At 41.9% G+C, this 21,119-nt stretch overlaps 2 protein-coding genes across 3 annotated transcripts; one reads left to right on the top strand and one right to left on the bottom strand.

Annotated features, from left to right (window-relative positions):
- The first annotated feature begins 2,418 nt into the window (after positions 1-2,418).
- Positions 2,419-10,830, top strand: LOC115694294 (UTP--glucose-1-phosphate uridylyltransferase-like). Of its 2 annotated transcripts, XM_056305804.1 has the most exons (21): positions 2,419-3,366; positions 3,711-3,823; positions 4,233-4,323; positions 5,004-5,064; positions 5,160-5,237; positions 5,320-5,370; positions 5,475-5,527; positions 6,320-6,392; positions 6,503-6,560; positions 6,726-6,772; positions 6,844-6,909; positions 8,189-8,221; positions 8,339-8,376; positions 8,463-8,517; positions 8,628-8,684; positions 8,783-8,866; positions 8,948-9,046; positions 9,129-9,233; positions 9,775-9,846; positions 9,938-9,983; positions 10,193-10,830. In XM_056305804.1, exons 1-20 carry the CDS (start codon positions 2,702-2,704, stop codon positions 9,962-9,964), a joined length of 1,926 nt encoding a protein of 641 aa, XP_056161779.1. In that variant the 5' UTR covers positions 2,419-2,701; the 3' UTR covers positions 9,965-9,983; positions 10,193-10,830. The 2 variants fall into 2 exon arrangements, with proteins under 2 accessions (XP_056161779.1, XP_030477272.2); XM_030621412.2 differs by having other exon boundaries at positions 9,938-10,830.
- A 5,905-nt stretch (positions 10,831-16,735) lies between these two features.
- On the bottom strand, positions 16,736-17,323 carry LOC115694290 (vacuolar iron transporter homolog 1-like). The gene has a single exon (XM_056305845.1). It carries the CDS (start codon positions 17,321-17,323, stop codon positions 16,736-16,738), a length of 588 nt encoding a protein of 195 aa, XP_056161820.1.
- Between the last annotated feature and the right edge of the window lie 3,796 nt (positions 17,324-21,119).

The following is a 21,119-nucleotide window of genomic DNA, read 5'->3' as shown; positions in this document are numbered from 1 at the left end:
AACATCAATATGTGACCTAGCATTACCATTTAGTAACTGGTGTCACCCGCCTCCAACCATGTTCGTTCCAATATTAATTCACAAGCTCATTTCACGTTGCTCGTACCCCAAGCATAAACGATTCCATTCGAATTCCATACTTAATAATATTGAGCTTTATAGCCTAATTATTATTATCGGATAAGCAAAACTCAGGATGTCACAGATGGTCAGTGACCCATTGCCAGCTCTAGGGGAGGGCTATAATGCCGTCGCCGGCCACTAGGTGAAGGCAAAGGCTCACGGACCTCACCTAGCAGCCCTTATTGGGCCCGAGCAAGGGCATTGCGGCCCACGCCTAGTCTGGCCGAGGGCTCGCGCGCCCGTGCTTTGGCCAACTCGCAGACCAGCACCCTACAAACAAAAGAAAGTAAAGAAAAGAAAAAAACAAATAAATAAATCATTAAAGTAATAAAATATTATCAAATGTAGGGCCAGCCGTGCCATGTAGGACAGCCGGTGTTCATGTCAGCAATTTCTGGCCAAAATTGGCGTGATGGATTCAATTGGTAAATTGCCAAAAGGTTTTTGACAAAATTGAAAAGTTTATGATTGAATTGGCAAAAGTGCAATAAGTGTAAAACTTTTTGAACAATTTACCTCAATTCAAATAATGCGCAAGGGGCTATGTTCAAAAGAAGAACTTAACAAATGCAGGAATTCAATTTTCTTGCGGTGCCTCTCATAGCTCTTACTAGGGGTGTCAATGGGTTGGGTCAGGTCGGGTTTGCATGATACCTGACCCGACCCAAAATACTAGACAGGTGTGCTCGGTCCGACCCGAACAAGATATAGCTAAGTGATCGGGTCGGGTCGATCCGGGTCGGGTTCCGTGTTTCAAACTCAGCCAAACGAACCTTTTCTCATCCATCCCAACTCCCCATTATCTTGCTCCTATGCATTCAATTATATGTTCACTCATGCTCTATTTTAAGAAACAGAAGATCTACAATTCCAGAGGCATATCTGAACGAACACACAGCAGAAATCCAATACACAATGCATCACGCTCCTAACACTCTCCAGTAATAATCCAGTAGCGAAAGAAGATCGCCATCATGTCCAGATACAAAAGACACGTCTCGGGTAACCAAACAGAGCAACGAAAAGAAAATCGAAAAGCCCAAAAAAAAAAATCACCTCCGATACGAACAGCTCCGACAACCCATCAGCTAAGTCCTCAGCGCGGGGGATTCCGGCGACGACCTCGACGAGGAAGGAGCGGGAGCCCTAGCGGGCGCCGGGAGGGCGGGCCACGCGCCCGACCCGAGCAGGCCGCCCCCGGCCTCTCCGCCGGCCGGCTTGCTCCGCGCGGGGGAGGGGGCGCCCCCCGCAGCATTGGCGTTGGCCATGTCACCGGTGCGGTTGCCGTCGAACTCGATCGGGAACTCGATGGTCTTGCCTTCGGCGAGGCTGCGGAAGCCCTGGATGGAGGACTCAGAAATCGCAGAAGAGAACGCAGAAGAAGCGAGAGAGTGAGAGAGACGTGGAAGAGAGATCTAAATGGTTTCCTTGTTTGGGTTGGGGTTGGGCTTGGGTACCCGAGCCCAATAAATACAAAACAATACCCAATTATCTTTATTGTTACCCAAACAAGTTGAGACCCAACCCGACCCAATAAGAAAATTTCGTGCTCGGGTCGGGTCGGTTCGTGTTTCGGTTCGGGTATTGTGTTTGGTTTTAACACCCCTAGCTTTTACCCTACCGAGATCGACTTTTAGCATCCAACTAAACCCTCATTCCTTTGAATGGATATCCATGTAATATGAAAATATGCCACTATTACGTAATTAAGAGGATATTCAAAGAAGGGATACTGACACAAATAGTTTTTGAACTTTGGTCTAATATATGATATGGTCATTGAATTTTTAATTTGGTGGTCCATGAACTTTTAGCCAAATGTACAATATGGGTCCTAAAATTTTAATTTATTTAATGTAGTCCGTCGACTTTTTGATAGAGGGATGACACAAATAGTCCATGAACTTTCACTTATTGTGTAATGTGGTCCATGAACTTTTGATTTACTTAATGTAATCCCTGAATTTAGCCCAACATATAATGTGATTCCTGAACTTTTAATTAAATATGTATTTAAAGTCCAGGAATGACATTAAACAAATTAAAAATTCATGGACCACATTGCACATTGGGTTAAATTTTAAGGACTATATTGAACATTTTCATACAGTTCATGGACCACATTTCACAATGGACGAAAATTCTTAAACTATTTGTATCATTTTTTTTTATATATATTCAATTTAGTCCTTCAATTTTTTGAATATGTTTAATATTGGTATTACGTTGGACAACATGATTGTGTCATTTTCCCTTGGAAGAAATTATTGGTCTGTCATACAGAGATACGTGACAGCCCGTCGGAACTTATCCCCATCTCATCGGCCTTCGTCTCCGTCCCTCCCTCCGTCGGCCGCGCCGCCCTGCAAACCCTAAACCTTAGTCCCAGCAGCAGCAGCAGCACCACCACCACACCTCACCACTCCTCTCGCAATTTCCCCCTTCGCGCGAGCCTCATCCATGGCGGCGCCGCCGTGAACTCCACGCGACACTCGCTCCGTTCCGCTCCCCGATCCCAAAAACCCTAAACCTCTCCCCCCCGGAGCTCCGAAACCAGTCCCTCCTCCCCCGAACAAAGATGACGCTCCACTCCATCGTCATCCAGAAGCTCCTGAGCACGAACGCCCACCTCGGCCGCCGCGTCGCCACCCACCACTTCAAGCCCTTCGCCTACGGCAGCCGCAACGGCATGGCCATCATCGACTCCGACAAGACCCTCATCTGCCTCCGCAGCGCCTGCGGCTTCCTCGCCTCCCTCGCCCGCCGCCGGGGCCGCTTCATGTTCGTCAACACCAACCCGCTCTTTGACGAGATCGTCGAGCAGATGACGCGTCGGATCGGGTGCTACTCCCCCAGCGGCAACGCCCTGTGGCGGACCGGCGGGTTCCTCACCAACAGCTGCAGCCCCAAGAAGTTCCGGTCCCGGAACAAGAAGATCTGCTTCGGGCCGTCGCAGCCGCCCGACTGCCTCGTGGTCATGGACACCGAGCGGAAGTCGTCGGTGATCCAGGAGGCCGCGAAGCTGCAGATCCCCGTGGTGGCGCTGGTGGACTCGAGCATGCCGTGGGAGTGCTACAAGAAGATCACGTACCCGATCCCGGCGAACGACTCGGTGCAGTTTGTGTACCTCTTCTGCAATATGATCACCAAGACCTTCCTGCTTGAGCAGAAGAAGCTTGCTGCCGCGAAGGACTGGCTCGGTATTGCCTCTGCCCCTGCCTCTGCCCCAAAGACTGAAGCTCGGTATGCAATTTTACATCTTGATGAACCGCATGATTCGTTCTTGTTTGGTTTGAATTTCTCGAAATGATCAGTGCATTTGGTAAGTATTTCTGGGACTGCATTTATGAGGATTGCTGCTAGCTGCGCATATGGGAAATCATTCTTTCTTTCTTTTGAATGTTGGAAAGTAAAATCGTTTCAAACTCCTAGCATTTTCTTGTATTCATGCAGTTCCCGGTGTGCTAAATGGCTGTGTCATAAGCATTTCGCGGCTTCATTTTTTGTTTATGGATGTTTAGAAGTTCCTGAAGTTCGCGAGTGACTGAGTTTTTTTTTCTTTTACATGATTGAGTTCTGGATTGAAGGGAGGAGGTGCAACGCTTTGAGGAGAGCAAGAGTGAGAGTGATAGTGCGACCAAGTTAGCAAAGATTCAAGTGCCTATAATTCCCTATGAAAGATTAGCTCCTCTTCCTGAAGGTATTCTCCAATCCTGCGCCGCAGCTTCCGTGTATACATTTATGGCGATTCAGTTAACTCTGATTTCATAGTTACAATCTAGAAACTGATATGATGGGTTTTATTTCTTTATACTGGTTGAAGACATCATGTACTGCTCTTTGCACCTGTACAAATGGACATAATGGTCTATATTTCCTTGTACTTGTCGATGATATTAGTCCAAAGTTCCATTTTTCCTTTTTCTGATTTTCTGTAGTTTAGTTTGCTATGATTTTTTTTGTTCCTTTATTATTTCTGTACACCTCCTGTAACTGCAGATGATATTCCCGTCTAATCTGATAAAATTTCCCATTTTCATCCCAAAAGAGAAGGGAAACAAAACACGGCCATTTTCATAAGAAGGTTTTTGTTTCTTGGATTCATACAGATGTTGCTGAAACTAAGAAGCTTCTGGACAAACTTGTTGTCCTGAAGTTAAATGGAGCTTTGGGAACAAAAATGGGATTTGATGGTCCCAAGTAAGCATCATTATTTACCTGGAAATTTCTCAAAACTCAGTTTTATTTTTGGATCTCTGCCTGAATTATGTATTGTATCATTTATTATTGCAATTGTATCTTACTTAAGGTAGATGCTTTATGTTCGCAACAGTTTGTTTTTTTTTGGTATTTTTTTTATGAAAGTTGGCTTTTGTTTATTGGAGGGTACTCTTTGTTTTAGAATTTTTTTGGTATGCTGTAAAATAGGAATTCTCAGCCTCCCCAAGGTTCTATGTTAGAGTAGTCACATATACTGCATGAATTTAATTGGAAATTGGCGCAAAATGGATATTTCCTCCCAGTTTGTGAGGGGAAGGGTATCAGGTTGAGAGCCTTTACCTTCTTTTTTGGGGGTTGGGGGTGTGAAGATTGGGGGAACAGTTGGTGATTCGAGGGAGATGCGAATGCAAATCTATGCAGCGCATATTGCATTTATGATATTTCCTATGCTCTAGAAAGTTGCTTGAGGTATTGCTGATCATGCAAAATCTTTAACCTTGGTCAAGATTGCTTATCCTTTTAACAAAAAGCTATGTTGCATAATCTGTAGATCGTGATTGTCTGTAGGTTTAAGGAAAATAAAACATGATGAGAATGATTCACGTACATTGTCAATGTTTGATGTATGATGTTATCAAGTTCCATCCTTACTAGTGCAGATCTACCATCGAAATCAGCAATGGAGTGACAATTCTGGGCTTGACAGCTACTCAGATTGAGGTATATTGCTGTTTTGTCAGTGGTATGTAGTTGAAATTGAAACTGACCGCACTTGGCTTTGAAAGGTTTAATTCTTCTGTTTTTGCATGTTGTAGCATCTCAACTCAAAGTACGGATGCAATGTGCCCCTGCTTCTAATGAATTCATCAAAAACACATGATGCTACCCTTGAGGTGACAACTTTTTCATCTGCTGATATTAGTTCTTGATATTGGGGACTCATGAAACTTTCCGTGGTCTTGCTTCCTGATCCAGGTTTGGGCTAAATATTCCCAGTCAAACATTGATTTTCATGCTTTTGAGCTGGTTCGTGTTCTCTAGTCATTGTTATGCCTGAGTACACAAAGAATAATTTCTGATATACTAGCTTTTGTGGAGGATTTTGTTAATCCTTTTTCTTTTTGACACAGAACCAAAACTCCCAACTGAAATCATCTGGAGAGCAGAGCAGCAGCAATGAATTGTATGTTGTTCTTTATTTTGAATGAACTTGCTTGTATTTTGTTGCACAGGTTAAATTTTGATTGTCATTGCCAGAAGTGCTGTTTTCCAATTAATTAATAGGTTTGACTGGTGCAAAGAAACATCAATTCTGTGCCTATGTGCTTGCAACCTCATGCTTTCTTTGGCAATAAAAATAACTGGAACTGCGACTAAATTGTCAAATTAGTGAGTCAAATTGTAAACGAATTGTGACCACATCGCATAAGTTGTGTTCACTCTCAGTATGCACCTTCAAGTCGAATCATTTTGTGTACTGATTGAAATAGTTTGGATTGTGAATCCTACAGTTCTACAGCAGACTATTAGGTTACACTACACCTTTTGCTTCTCCAAGTTATAAGAATTGGCAATTGATTATGTCTGTCAAGTCACATCAATCCTTTGAGTACTTGGACCACTTTGGACTAAATTCATTTGTGTATCCTTTTTTGGTATGAAAACACATCCAGGTGTCGAATTTATCTGTTTTAGTAAATCTTACTGAATTGCTGTATCCATTGCCCATTGATTCATATATGTTACTATTAACATACCCGTCCAGATGCGAAACTTGGTCATGAAGTAATCAATTCGGGTAATTTCACAAAAGTTTGCCAATGTTCACATTAAATTGTTGTTAGATCAACCAATTTTTCATGTTCATCGAGCTACTCTTCATTTTCTTTGTTACTTGGTCATTTTGGTTTATCCTGCTGATGTGTTTCAACTTTTTGTCTCATGGGAGAAGCCAACTGATATCTTTTGGTGATAGGGCATATGCTAACCAGGGTGCAGATATTGTATCTTTGATGAGAAGTGGAACCCTTGATGTGTTACTGTCACAGGTTGTCCTTTATTTTTAAATATGGTTGCTATTTCTTTTTTGGTTTATACTGTCAATGATATTAGAATCATAAGTGAGCTATTAGAGGTTTTAAAATAAGTTGTTTTTCAGGGTAAGGAGTATATCCTTGTGGTGAACTCAGATAACGTCGGGACAATCATTGACCCAAGTATCCTTGTACTTATGGTGATTGTGGACATTTACTTTGACTTTGATCCTTGTGGTTCTTTTTTTTTTTTCTGGGAAGAGAAGTGTGTGGTGGGGGGGCTTGTTCAGTTATTGACTGCTCGTGGACATTGTGCTATCACTCGTTTTCCTTAATGTGTGTTTACAGAGATACTAAACCACCTAATTCAGAACAAAGTTGAATGTTGTATGGAGGTAGGTAGACAAGGTTTGCTTTCTGTGTTCTTTATTTTTCTTCAGCAATGACTCTGGAATTTGTTGTTTAGGTAAGGCCCACTGCATCCATCGATGTTAATGGGGACTTTGTAAATTTCGAAGAGAGGAAGTTCCAGGTGGGTAGTATGTGACAGCTTAACTGCTCCTGTGGTTCATTTTTTAGAAACTATGTTGAATAATAATCTTGATCGAAAGCCTTGTTTAACTTTTTGGAAAAGCTTTGTTTTACTGATGAAGTTGAAAATAATTTTACCAGTGCATTGTCCTTCAGGTGATGTGATTGAGTTGAATGGTAGTAGCTGGAGTGTGAATCTCTTCTCTTTCCTATGGATAAATGATTTGGCAACACAAACATTAATGGTGCCAAGAGGAAAAACATTCGGAGTTTTTATCAGGCCGAAAGACTAGAAATTTCTTTATCCAAAAAAATGTAAAAGTATTTTGAGGAAAATCAATGGAAATGAATTTTAAGAATTGATTTCTGTATGGATAATTGTAAGAGGACGAAGTGATCAGAAATGAATTAGAGGTGCCCAAATTAGAAAAACTTGAAAAGTTCAGAGACACAATTCGGAAAAAAAAAAAAAGAGTTCGTTCGGATCAAGCAGTTAAAGAAAGTTGGTTAATTATTTCTTAATCAGGTCTGAGGGGGTGCATATACCAAGGACTAACAGCTTCGTGCTTTGTAATCTCTATGCCACTGGCTGTACTTTCTCTTATTTATGTGTGTCATTGGTAGGATTTGCTTCATTGCAAGTGCTGTTATGTTAGCTTAATGAATATTGATACGGTTGATTAATAATGAATAGGAAATTGTTTCTTCCCATTTGGATTACGAGTAAACAGTAAATAGTCAAAAATACTAGTTTGTGGCTGGGATGAGAAAGAAAAGAAATTGAAATTCAAGTGTCTGTTAATGAGTTTGCATCAGGATTCATATGATAATATCCAAGCTTTAGATTCCATCTTCTCTCTCTCTCTCTCTCTCTCTGCTCTCTCAGCGTGCGCGCACACAAAACAGAGAACAAAAAGAACAAAATTCCTAAACCTTGCCTTTCAGTGGTCAGTAATGTTTGCACGACTCACGAATCACTTTATAATTTTGTTCGAAAACTTAGCATGCTGTGCCATGAATTTAGCAATCTTTCGTGGTTTTAAAAATATTCCCACACACTTACTGCTAATAGTGAATTTTGTGTTCTGCTTCAAATGAGATTCTATGAACATGTGGACATTTTTATTATAACTAGTTCTAGTTCTTGTTGGAACAATGTGTGAGGATGATGGTATGCTTTGCTTGCAACGTGGCGGGGAGTTCTTCAAAAGCTGACATGTAGCTCTTGTCCTTCACCAACATGAACACTAATGAGTTTGTCCTTTTTGTTGTGCACTCAGCTTGGAGAAATTGCTCTGAAGCCTTCTGAAAGAGTAAGCATCCCAAACTGTGATTAAGGAAGGTTGCTTGTTATAAAATTGCCTTCATATTTACAGCGTTTCATTGTATTACTTGTCTAACTTTGAGCTTTTTCTTCCATCTTTTCTAAGTTGTCAGAGAAGTTCAAATTGCTTGATACAAAAAACATGTGAGTGAAATTTTACTTCATTTTCCTGTGGCTTACTAAAGCTTGGAAAGAAGCCTGAAAGCTCAGTTCTCTACTTATTTTTATAGGTGGATCAATCTGAATGCCATCAAAAGACTTGTGGACACTGATGCACTGAAATGGGTAAGATTAGTTGATATTATGACAATTTTCTTTTGACGTTCTTTGAATTTAAGATTTCTATACATACTTGTGAAAAGAAAAAGGTTAACTTTTTGCTCTTGATGCTGCAGGAAGTAGATGCAGGTTCATCTCTAATGCGAGAAACAGCAACTAGTTCAATAATACGAGTAAAAGCCTTTCTTCATATGAGTTTCTTGTGCAACGTTTGTTACATTTGATTGGTGCATTTTTTATATGGAAAATTAATTTTTTTCCTTTGATCCAGTTTTTTGAGCATGCAATTGGTATTTCCGTCCCTTCATCCCGTTATTTTCCACTGAATGCAACTTCAGATCTATTTCTTCTCCAGGTATTACAAACTACAGAACACTCTCCAATCTGCATTTTGTACTTGATATGAAGGCTATGTTACTCTAATGTTCATATGCAGTCGGATCTATATACCACATCCAATGGAGTTCTAATTAGAAATGCTGCCAGAACTAATCCCAAAGATCCTTCTGTCGAGTTGGGACCTGAATTTGATAAGGTGACGGTTACTTTAGTTGTGTATTCTTATTCAGCCTGTTATGGATATTAATGTCATGTTTCATTATATCTGCCTTTTTCAGTTGGGCAGTTTTGTGAGCCGCTTCGAGTCTATTCCCAGTGTAGTTGAGTTGGATAGCTTGAAAGTCACTGGTGATGTGTGGTTTGGAAATGGCATTATGCTCAAGGTACAGACATTGCGCTTGGCATTTGTTTTTATATACTTTGTCCGATTATTGAGGATCTACTACAAATTTATGGGACCTACAGTAAAACCCATCAGACCAGCGGTTAAATTGTGAAGATTCGCTTACTCTGTTGAGTCCATCTATAGAGTATGAGTTGCAAGTAAATCTATGTTTAGTTAAAGATGCGGTGTTAATTTTGATCTAGGCTATCTTGCAGACTCCGCTCTCTGTAGAATTTATGCTGTCTCATGTGTTAAAGTACTTTTAGATGTAATTTGTAGTCAATCAGTACAGCGGATATACTGTGAACTTAGACATGTCAGGATGGACATATCTTGTCTAAAATGTTATGTGAAGTAATCATTTAGTACAGATGACGATTGTCATAACCATTTCGTGTTGTTGATCTCATTTAAGTAGAAATGGATTTTCACTTATGTACTTCGAAGGGTTCACAGTAATTTTGCAACATAAGAATGATACTTGGGGGTTCTCTCTTGGAATTATTACTTGTTCTGACATTTTTATTTTATGCCAAAAGGGGAATGTCAGCATCGTTGCAAGACCTGGGACGAGGATTGAAATTCCTGATGGAGTAGTACTTGAGGACAAGGTATGGCTATGGGATTCTTAGATTTGTCATGGATGTGGTCCTTTCACTCAGCTCAGTTCCTGCTCTCTAATTCTTTTGCATCATTATTCAGCTCATAAACGGCCCTGAGGATATATGAGAAGATGATTTCAAGGAATGTAAGAGCACAATGCTTTCATTTTAAGTGTTTTATTCTTAGATAGCTTTGTTCCCATTTCTGTTTTCACTTTAAATTTATATCTATATACTGTGACATAAGGAAATAAAAACCCAAGCAACAAGCTGAAGAGGGCTATTTACATGCCAGCAAGCCTGTTTTTGATCTCATAAAGGATGCTTCGTGAGGTGTTTCTTTTCAACTGATTAGGTGACTTTTTCATTCAAGGCGAGGCAATTTTGATGTCAATTATATAAAGACGAAAGTGAATATCTTGTGTGGCAAGAATAGAGATCTGAATTGTTCTGGGGATAACATCAGGCGGCAGCTAACCCAGTAGAAGGCTAGAAGGCGATTGCAACGAACCCTGACTGGATCCTTTGAAAATCCCACCTCCTGGCTTGTGCTTTATCATTTTGGCCGTTGCATGATTGGCAATCAACACCTTTCGTCTTTCCATAAAATAGTTCTGTGAAATTTTGTAGAGAACTGTCCATGAGAGATTCAACAAGTATAAGCTTGCCATTGATGTTAGAGGGCGGTATCAAAAGCGGTAAGATGGTGATACGAGTCATCATACCATATGCTTGATGATATCTATTATTCCTTTTGTAGTTGCCTTGTTTTTTCGGCTAAAATGCTTGATGAAGTTTCCATCATCTATTCTATTACAATGTATTGTAAGGGGGAGTTCCTCATTTTGCACCATGGGGAGAGTGGAGGAGTCTCAAGAGTGCATGTTGATTTCTTTTCACCCAACCCACCTTTATTTCCTCCTCATTGTGTACTCATTTTCTTTGTGCTGGTATTACATTTCAAATGAAATTCTTTAGTCTTGAATTGTTTCCTATGGTTGTATGAAAACTCTGTCACGCCTCGAACCCTATCGAGCACGCGACACTCCTCTTTGGTCGAATATGACGACATCCCAGGATATCACCGACCCAAATCAACTCATTAGAGATTTAAAGTACCAGCGAAAGCCATAAACACCCAGACAGTATTTGACCAGGGGTACACGGGAGAATAAACATCCATTACTGATTCAAACTTATACAATATTCACCATATACAATCCACATAATATACAAGCACACAGAACTGCTAAATTACGCACCACTAATATCAAAAAGATCAGTAGCCTGGGTAGCCTAACTGTAAAAAATGAGACACTTCAAAAGGCCTTCGCTCAATCCCTAAACTAGCCCCTACGTCCTCTAAATGGCGTCCACTCCGAGACCGACTCCTCAGAACTCGAGTTTGAATCCCTCTAAGCCTCTTGCTCGTCCGTCGGGTACTTTGCCATGTTATGGTTGGTGTGCATCGAAATCCCAAAACGCTGCGGCGACGACGGTGGAAGGTTCATTGTTCAGGTCGGGGTTTTGAAATTGTTTGGTTGAAACAACTGTGAGAACACTTCTTAGTAAGTAACACCTTAAATCTCACTTAGGCTAACACGTACCTCCAGATAAAACCAAACATGACATCACTCAATAAACACATCATGCACACAATTGCACTTACCCGGGCTTTTCACACATGCAACTTGCACGTTAGCCACAATAATACAATTTTCAACCATAAGCACATTCCAAACACATTTCACGCACTCGTTCTTGACTCATCACACTCTTTTCACTCAACTTGCCAGTGACCTGCGTAATAGTACTGCCTCAGGTTCACTGCGACCATCTCATGTTTTCCACTCAACTCGCCAGTGACCTGCGTAATAGTACCGCCTCAGGTTTATTGCGACCAACTCATATTCACAACACTTCTTGGCCCGCGTAGTGGTACCGCCTCAGGCCATGTATCTTTCCCGCGTAATGGTACCGCCTCAGGCTCAACATCCACCACCTACGACACAACCCACGTAATGGTACCGCCTCAGGTTGGCCGTCCTCCGGTAATACCGGGCATCGTCCCACGTAGTAGTACCGCCTCAGGACGGATCAATTCCCCGCGTAATGGTACCGCCTCAGGGATTTTCATAGCCACACATACAGCATCACCCACAATTCTCACTCGATCACTCGCTCGATTTACACGCCAACATGCCAATATACTAGTCGTTCAAGTTCAGCCCGTGCACGCACCAAACCACACGCATTTCACATGCTCAATCAACACTCAATCGTGGCCAATTACCAATCAAATCAATTCAGCCCATGCGTGCACATAACGATCCACATTTCAATCAATCAATTCACGATTCAACGAACATACAAGACCGCTATCGGGCCCACAATCACAGCCACAATCATGAAATAAATTCAGCATTTCCGAGTCTATTTCCAGCCCTAACAAACCCCACAATTCAGCCACCACACGGCACACCATACCGGCACAATTTGTCCCTAAATCAAGCCATACGCTCGTCAATGCGAGCCACAATTTTCAGCACCAAATTCAACCTCAATTCAGCCCCAAATCATCACCTTTTCACCCACAAATCAGCCAACCCAATTAAATTCGCACGTGCACAATTAACTTGAATTTCCGCATTTTAGGCTAAATTCCGCCATTCACGGGTGTCGTACTCCTACTGACAACCCCCGAACCAACACGCGCTATATTTTGATCACCAATATGCACTAATTCGGCCACAGCATGAACAGTAATTCGGCCACCACATAAAATCACCATAACGGCACATTTAGGCCCGTTTTTTGCGCCATAAGCCACAATAATCACTTGGAATCATTCCGATTACCTAACCAATTAATTCTAACCTCAATTCCACCTAAAAAATCATCACAATTTCACCCAAAATACTCAGCCAAATCAGTCCAACCATTGTCCCACGATTAACTCCTAAAACTCGCTAAAACGGCCCCGAACTAACCCGAAAATACCCGTTATCCTAGGCGAGGGTTAGTGTATCACTTACTCGAGGTCCTACGCGAGTTCAAGCACCCAAAGATGGCTAAACATCGGGGAAACAGCAAAAGCGACGGCGTCAAGCGGCGAGGACCACCGGCGGCTCACGGCGGCCACGGGCGGACGACGGCGGACAGCGACGAGCTGCTGGTCTTCCTCGGCTGGACTGAACAGAAATGAAGGCTGGTGATGGTGTTTCGGTGATGGGAAAAATAGGAGAGAGAGAGGGACGGTGGTGGTGGTGGTGTGGCGAGACGGAGGGGCGAACGGCGGCTTGACGGAACGGCGGTGGACGGACGCGCAGCGGCGGCCAAAGGCGTGGCCGACTGGCCACTTCATGTGAGGGAGAGAGGGCTTGGCCGAGAGAGAGAGAGAGAGAGAGAGAGAGAGAGAGAGAGAGAGAGAGAGAGAGAGAGAGAGAATAAATACTAACATTCAATAATTTGTGTCTAACCCCTTTGCCAAATGACCATCCTACCCTCCTCTCTACTTTCCAAATCAACGATCACGATTTGATCTTATCCTAAGATCGACGGCCAAGATTAATCCTTACCAAAAATATCCAGGAGCAAAATTGAAATTTCACAAAATTCCTAAGGGCAAAATTATCCAAAAATTTTTATTTCTAAAGTGAGGGTGAAATGACCAAAATGGCCTTCCCCAAATACACTTGGCCTTAACAAACCTTCAGGGGTAAAACGGTCATTTTCCATTTCTCGCCGAAATTCGATTTTTTTGAAGGATTCGGACAAATCCGAGGCTAACCGAGCTAATGACAACATCATCCAATTATCCTGTCATGACCTTCATAATTTCCGATGCCCAAACTTGGTTTCTAATTAATGATCAAATTTAATTTACGTAACTTGAGCGTCTCTCAAACTAACGGGTGGCTTTTGGGGATATTCGCACATTTGACCCGTGGCCGATGCTGAATCAAGCCACGTTCAAGTTCACTCGGGTCGTGACGACCTCGGTTGTCACTTAATCGCGAGGATCGATCGCTAGTTCCGACGGGCACGATTGTTTGGTATAGGTTTGGGGTCATTCGTCAATTCATTTCGTGGTCAAGCAGAATCACCCGCGATCCACTCATATGACAATGACGAACTGATCCCTAACTATCCTTTGATCAACCTACATTGACTCAAAATGTCACCTCGACAATTTTCATGGTCGAAAGTCAGTTCACGATCGAGTTCTTTGGTCGCGCGAATTTAAATCCCTAATTAGCCTTTCCCTAATGGTTAGTATTCCCGAAGTTATCAGTTCCGGGCGAGATCTAACTACAAGCACGTCTATAAACCATTCATTTCATAAATTCTAAGTGGGTCGGATTTCAGAATGTCACAAACTCTTCTTATTTTTCTTTCTGAAATTTCTAATTTCTATGAGGTGGAAATTCGCAACTTGGTAAGACGTAGATATATAATAAGAATAAGAAAAGAAATACTACCAATAAGGTGTGCTTAGACGGTAAGAGAGTTTAGTTTTATCCCAGTGATTTTGGGCTCAAATTGAGGGGAGCGCTTCATGAGTAAAATCAAGAATGAACCAGGTCAATGTGATTATGTGAGGGAGCGCACATTTAAGATTGCCAATAACACCTGACCGTAAACCAAAAATCTACCATGTGATCTTGATTGGGGGTGAGCATCGATCTCCGTTCAACCCGGCTAAACCCTCAAATTGGCTCGAACCAGCTGGTTCAAAGTCGGTTCTAGGATGGGTCTGTTCATTGTCATCCTCAACCCTTCAAAGATGGTTGCCAAACTCACTGGTCTTGCAAGGAGTTGTATTGGCTTCTTTTGGAGTTTGGCTTCGTTTGACATGATCGTCTTCCAGCATCGCCACACATGGGTTAGCTCTTATTGGAACGAGTAATTTGTTTTTTTTTTTGGTAAGGTGGAACGAGTTTTGTTTTAGTTTCTTAAATTTTTGTTTAATTGAATAGATGCTTGAAATCTTGGATAGCTCATCTGAAATGACGTGGATTTTTGTCCTTATAATTCTCAAAATTTCACATACTATTTTGAGTTTTACCCAAAAATACATTTCATTTTTCTTATAGCACCTTCATAGCTTTTGTGTTGGGTGGGCTAGTTACACACTCTATTCGGCTAAAAAAAACACCAATCTTGATCGAAGTCGCTAAAATGCAACTAAACCTGTCAAATGCGTGGGTTGGGTCATAAATGGTTCGATCCAAATTAACTCATTAATCCGTTTATGATCTATTTATTTATAATGAAAATTTCCCGATCCATACTCTACCCGACTGATACCCCATCTATACCCGATTCGTCATATTGTTAAAACATTTTCATATATAACTCAATCAAGGAAAACTTGTTTATTAAGATTTTTAAAAATTATATTGCTAAAATATTTCCATATAATACAAATCTAGTGGACAATTTTATAATTTTTTTTAGACCAGTGGAAATTGTGACATTTCTAGAAATTTTTTTTCATGAAGTCATATTCCAAGAAATGACAATATTTTTCGATGCAGCTAAAACCTGAAAATGAAATAGAAAATATTTTCCGCCTGGTATAGAAAATCCGATTCGTGCACTCCTTTTAATAATTTTTATTCTTTTCTTTCCTTTTTCTTTTTCCAACATTTTTGGCCAATGGCCGGCCATAAGCGAGGAGTGAGCTCGCCCAAAGCTAGTGAGCTCATGGTTCGAGCCTTGCCTTAGGCAGGCGAGCTTGAGGCTCGCCAGATCGGTGAGGCTCAAGCATCGCTTAAGGCTAGTGAGCTCGAGCTCACCCGAGGCTGGTGAGCTTGAGCTTTGTCATGGCTGACCACCGGCCGAGGAAGAAAATGCTCGCTCAAGGTGACAAGAGTTTATCAAATTGGCATATTAATGATGTGACAAGAGTCTGAGTATAGCTCGTTTACATAATTGAAGGAATAATGCTAAATATATTGATAATTCTCATAAACTTGATATATTAATTGATACGACGGATTTTCATTATATTTGAATGTAGCTCACCTACATAAAGTCTCACTTGTAATTTGCTACATTACTTGGAAGTTACGGCCGGGAATTCTCAACCCAAATCATTTGCACGAATATTGCACAATCACTGTACTTGCACGAATATTGCATGGGTACTGCATGTAATTAAATAGGTTTCTGTTTAGCATAAATGGGTTGGTATCATAAACGGGATGACACGAGAAAAATCGTGTCTTATGCGGTTGACACGATTAAATCTAATGAAAATCTAATGTTTTTATAAGTGATGATGATTATTTATAAGTATTAATTTCCCTGATATTGTATATTGCGCCATGCCTATAGTTTTAATTGCACTTACCGCATGCTAAAGATATTCCGAGTCAATTGCAATAGACCAATAAAATTTGAAACCTGATAAACATGAATCTTTGATTAAATAATAGCATACACCATCGACTTTCGCCTCTTGTGTTCAACCCAATTGTATTCCGATAAGATTAAATGATTAGTATTACCATCCATGCAAAATACACCATGAGAAAAAGATCTCAAGAATCAAAGGAAATAGTAAAGATGAGAGAGAAATGAGGGGAAGGGCAGCGGGGAAGAGAAAAAGTAAATGTTATTACTTCCAAAGAAAAAAACATAAAAGAAAAAGTAAAGTACCCGCTCATGTTTCATCATGTGCCCTAGCTAGCGAAGCAAGCGAGAGCACTTAATTAATTACAAAGATCTAAGATACAAATATGTAAATGTTATTACTTGTCATTAATACCATCAAGGAAACACTATATATAACACTCAAGTTATCATAGATCAGTAGAGGCAATCAGCTTGGTCAAACCAAAGGTGATGCCCATGGCCAACCACCCTCCAAGTAGCACCCTAGAAGCCGACTTCACCATTGGTGCTTTCCCAGCACCGTGCTCAGCCCGCCGAATCCAACCAACGCCATGCTCACCGCCACTGTCACCACCACCAAACTCACCTGGTACCCCTTTATGAACACAGCTGCTAGGAGTGGCACCAGCGCCCCCACTGCAAAGGCCAGTGCCGATGCCCCTACCGCCTTCCATGGGCTTGGCAGCTTCTCTTTCCTCGCATCCATCTCTTCGATTCCTAAGGATCCGTTTTTGTCCTCTCTCTTCATCTGAGCCACCTCGATGTCGTACTGCGAGTACATGGATACAAGCTCCCCAATGGCCATGCTACAGGCCCCGGCGATTAGCTCCGCCACCCCAGTTATCGCCATGGTCTTGACGTCCTTGTGGACAGCACCGGCACCCATCATGAGTGACACCGGCGAGAGTAGCCCGTCATTTGCGCCCAGCACGGTGGCGCGAAGCCATTGAGCACGTTTCGAGAAGTCTACGACCTCAATCTCTTGCTTGAGGGCTTGTTTGGTTTGTCCCTCGAGGTCGACTTTGAGGGGAGGAGGAGGCAATTGTTGGGGGTCTTGTGGTTGAGTTGATGGTGGCGTTGCCATGGATGGATGGAGACAGTAACAGTAATAAGAGCAAGATATCGAGACGAGAGGAATATTAGAGAGTTGGACAAGATGGCGTGTGGAGGGCACACTCCCTGAGAGAAGCTATTTATAGAGAAACATATGCATACATAGCACAAAACACATGGTTGGGTGTTACCTTTCCCAGGGTTGCAAGGGAAGGCATGGTCATATTGGATGTAGGGCTCGACAGTGCTTTCGTTGACGAGGCTTAACTGAATAATCATTGTTATGTGCTAGCGTATGTTGGTAAATAGCTGCAATAAGATTTGTCTATGTTGTACCTGTGACACTGCTTTTTGTATACATGTATGACACTACTTTTTGTAAACTTCTTGTTGAAACAGAAATCGTTGTATGTTTCCATTAAGCTTAGTTGGGGTATATAAATACCCAAGAGTACATTCTAGAAGATTTACTAGCAAGAAAGAAAGAAATAAAATACAAAAACTTTCTAATTTCTAAAGATAAGATTCCAAATCTTCTAAAATTGATTACCCTATATTTGGTAGATATATATTTGGTTGATACACCCCCTCAAGTTGAAGAATCGAGACTGCGAATCTTCAACTTGTCTCGTAAAAATGCAAAACGTGCTTTGAGAAGAGCTTTGGTGAGAGCATCAGCTAGTTGGTCAGCTGTTGAGATAAACTGCACACTGAGTTGTCGTTTGGCAACGCGATCACGAACAAAGTGGAAGTCAATTTCAACATGTTTGGTACGAGCATGGAAAACTGGATTTGCAGACATATAAGTGGCACCAATATTATTGCACCAAAGGATGGGGGGACCTTGAAAAGGGAACCCAAGCTCTTAAAGAGTGACTCAAGCCAAATGAGTTCAGCTGCAGCATCGGCAAGAGCTTGATACTCAGACTCTGTGGAAGAGCGCGCTACGGTTCATTATTTTCTGGAGCTCCAAGAGATCAAATTAGGACCAAGAAAAATAGCATACCCTTCAATTGACTTCCTGTCGTCAGAGCTACCAGCCCAATCCGCATCAGAAAAAGCTTGCAAGCGATTATCATTGGATCGGGAAAGAAGCAAACCAAATGACCTTGTATGTTTGAGATAGCGCAATATGCGTTTCACCATTTGCCAGTGGTCTTCAGTAGGTGCATGTATGAATTGACAAACTTTATTAACGGCGAAGGAGAGATCTGGTCTTGTCAATGTCACATATTGCAAGGCACCAACTATAGACCGATACAAAGTAGGATCAGACATCTGAGCACCCCCTTTCTCAAATTGTTTTGTAGTCGTGGCCATAGGAGTTTGGACAGGCTTGCACTCAGACATCCCAGCCCTGTGAAGAAGATCATCAATATAACGTCCTTGACAGAGAAGCAACCCGTTAGAGTGAGGGACAGCCTCTATCCCAAGGAAGAAGTGGAGCGGGCTGAGATCCTTAATGGAAAACTCTGCAGATAATGTCTCTAAGATTGTACTGATAGTAGAAGATGCATTTCCTGTAACCAAAATATCATCAACATAGATAAAAAAATAAATGACATCAGAGCCTCTTCGATAGATAAATAATGAGAGATCTGTTTGTGATGCTGAGAATCCCAAATGAAGCAAAAACTGTGAGAGTCGTTGAAACCAGGCTCTCGGAGCCTGCTTGAGACCATATAGAGAACGATGCAACTTGCAAACATAATCACGACGAGTTGGGTCTTGAAACCCAGGGGGTTGTTCCATGTACACCTCTTCAGAAAGAATCCCATGTAAGAAAGTGTTGTACACATTCAATTGTCGCACTCACCACCCTTGAGAGACAGCTAGAGATAATATAGAGCAAACAGTGGTAATTTTCACAACTGGACTGAAGGTTTCTGTATAATCCAAGCCATGTTGTTGATGAAAACCCTTAGCGATCAAGCGAGCTTTATAAGGCTCAAGACTACCATCCGCTTTGCGCTTAACTCTGTAAACCTAGTTACACCCAACGAGGTTCATGGAGGAAGTGCGAGGGACCAAAGACCACGTACCATTTTTTAACAAGGCATTAAATTCATCGGTCATAGCTGCACGCCACTCAGGGATTTTGTTGGCTTGGGTGAATGAGGTTGGTTCGGTGAGAGAGGTAGTGGCAGTATTAATTTGAGGAGGACAAGAGCGAAGTTGCATGGTGTGGGTGCGTGTTGGCCTAGGTGGGGGCGGCGGTGGCGGTGGTGGAGAGGATGATGAGGAAGGAAGTGATAAATGTCGTGGAGGGGTCTGGTTCTTAAGGTAGGGGAGATGAATGAATTGGTATTAGACGACATTGTGGGAGTCAGTGGAGGAGTCTGTGTTCTCACTATATTGGTAGGCGGAGGAACGCCAATAGGGGCTGAAGCCCACGGTACCAGGACAGGTGTAGGAAGTGATGAATGAGGTGATGGACCGAGAATGGAAGGAGTTGCAAAGGGAAAACAAGTTTCATCGAAACGAACATGTCGAACAATGTATAAATGATTAGTGACAGGGTCAAGACAGCGATACCCTGTGTGAGAGGAACTGTATCCCAAGAAAATACAAGGAATGGAGCGAAAATCCATCTTATGGGTGTTATACGGACGTAGATAAGGGAAACAACGACACCCAAAGATTTTTAAGAAGGAATAATTCGGAGGGTGATTGTAAACCATTTGAAAGGGGGAGATGTGATTAGTGACCTTGGACGGCATTCGATTGATGAGGTAGACCGCCGTTTTAAATGCGTAGTGCCAGTATTGGTGAGGGACGGAGCCATGAGCTAATAATGTTAAACCGGTTTCAACTATATGCCTATGACGACGCTCAACTGCCCCTTGCTGTTCATGAGTATGAGGGGCGGAGATGCGATGAGCAATACCAATTTTTGAGAAAAAGGAGGGGAGGGCACGAAATTCCCCACCCGGTCCGTTTGAACGGCTTTTATTTTTCGTGAAAATTGACGTTCAACAAGAGCTTGGAATGTATGAAAAATAGAGTAAACATCTGACTTTACTTTAAGAGGATAAAACCAAATAAATTTGGTGCAATCATCAACAAAAATAACGAAATAGCGATGACCATCAGTTGAAACAAAATGAGAAGGACCCCAAACATCACTATATATTAAATCCAGCAGAAATAAACTGCGAGTTGGAGACAATCTTAAGGACTGACGACTAGCCTTGCCCAATTGACAAGCTGTACATAACTGACTCAACCGTGTTGACTGACACGACAAATTATTCTGTTTGATCATAAACCGTAAGAGACGCTCATGGGGATGGCCAAGTCGTTGATGCCAGCCATCCATGGAAGTCCGTTCCGCAATACTGGCAGTAGGCATTGAATATTGTTGTGGTATGGTGTAAAGACCACCACTACTCGGTCCGGAGAGAAGAACCGCCTTGGTCACTAGATCCTTAACAAGAAAGTGGGTAGGATAGAATTCAAAGAAGACATTATTGTCAGACGCAAATTTTTGAACCGAAAGTAAACGTTTAGAAATATCAGGGACATGAAGAACATCATTTAAACGTAAAGAAAGATTTGAAATCGAAGAGGGAATAGAAGAAGTACCAATATTAGTGATTTTAAGACCCTTACCATTGCCCACGTGTAGTTGATCCGATCCATTATAGGCTTCGTAGGAAGAGAGGGATTGTATGTCAGGTGTGACATGATGGGAGGCACCAGTGTCAGGGTACCAAGGTATAGTGTTGGTAGGTGTAGGTAAAAGAGGGGGAAAGGCATGGCTCAGGTTGGCATTAGGAGAGTAAGAGGGTCAATAAGATGAAGTATTCGAAGGGGTATGTGTAGGG

This window comes from Syzygium oleosum, unplaced genomic scaffold, assembly GCF_021117445.2.
Source record: "Syzygium oleosum isolate NSW1041296 unplaced genomic scaffold, Sole_v2.1 Sole_v2.39, whole genome shotgun sequence".
Lineage (NCBI taxonomy): Eukaryota > Viridiplantae > Streptophyta > Magnoliopsida > Myrtales > Myrtaceae > Syzygium > Syzygium oleosum.
Note: the sequence above shows the minus strand (reverse complement) of the source record. Positions and strands in the feature narration are given on the sequence as shown.

Coding starts and splice junctions, on each gene's coding strand:
- LOC115694290 (XM_056305845.1), bottom strand. CDS start 17,323: ATGGCAACGCCACCATCAACTCAACCACAAGACCCCCAACAATTGCCT.
- LOC115694294 (XM_056305804.1), top strand. CDS start 2,702: ATGACGCTCCACTCCATCGTCATCCAGAAGCTCCTGAGCACGAACGCC. Junction 8,518..8,627: donor ACACTGATGCACTGAAATGG/GTAAGATTAGTT, acceptor TTGATGCTGCAG/GAAGTAGATGCAGGTTCATC. Junction 8,867..8,947: donor CAGATCTATTTCTTCTCCAG/GTATTACAAACT, acceptor GTTCATATGCAG/TCGGATCTATATACCACATC.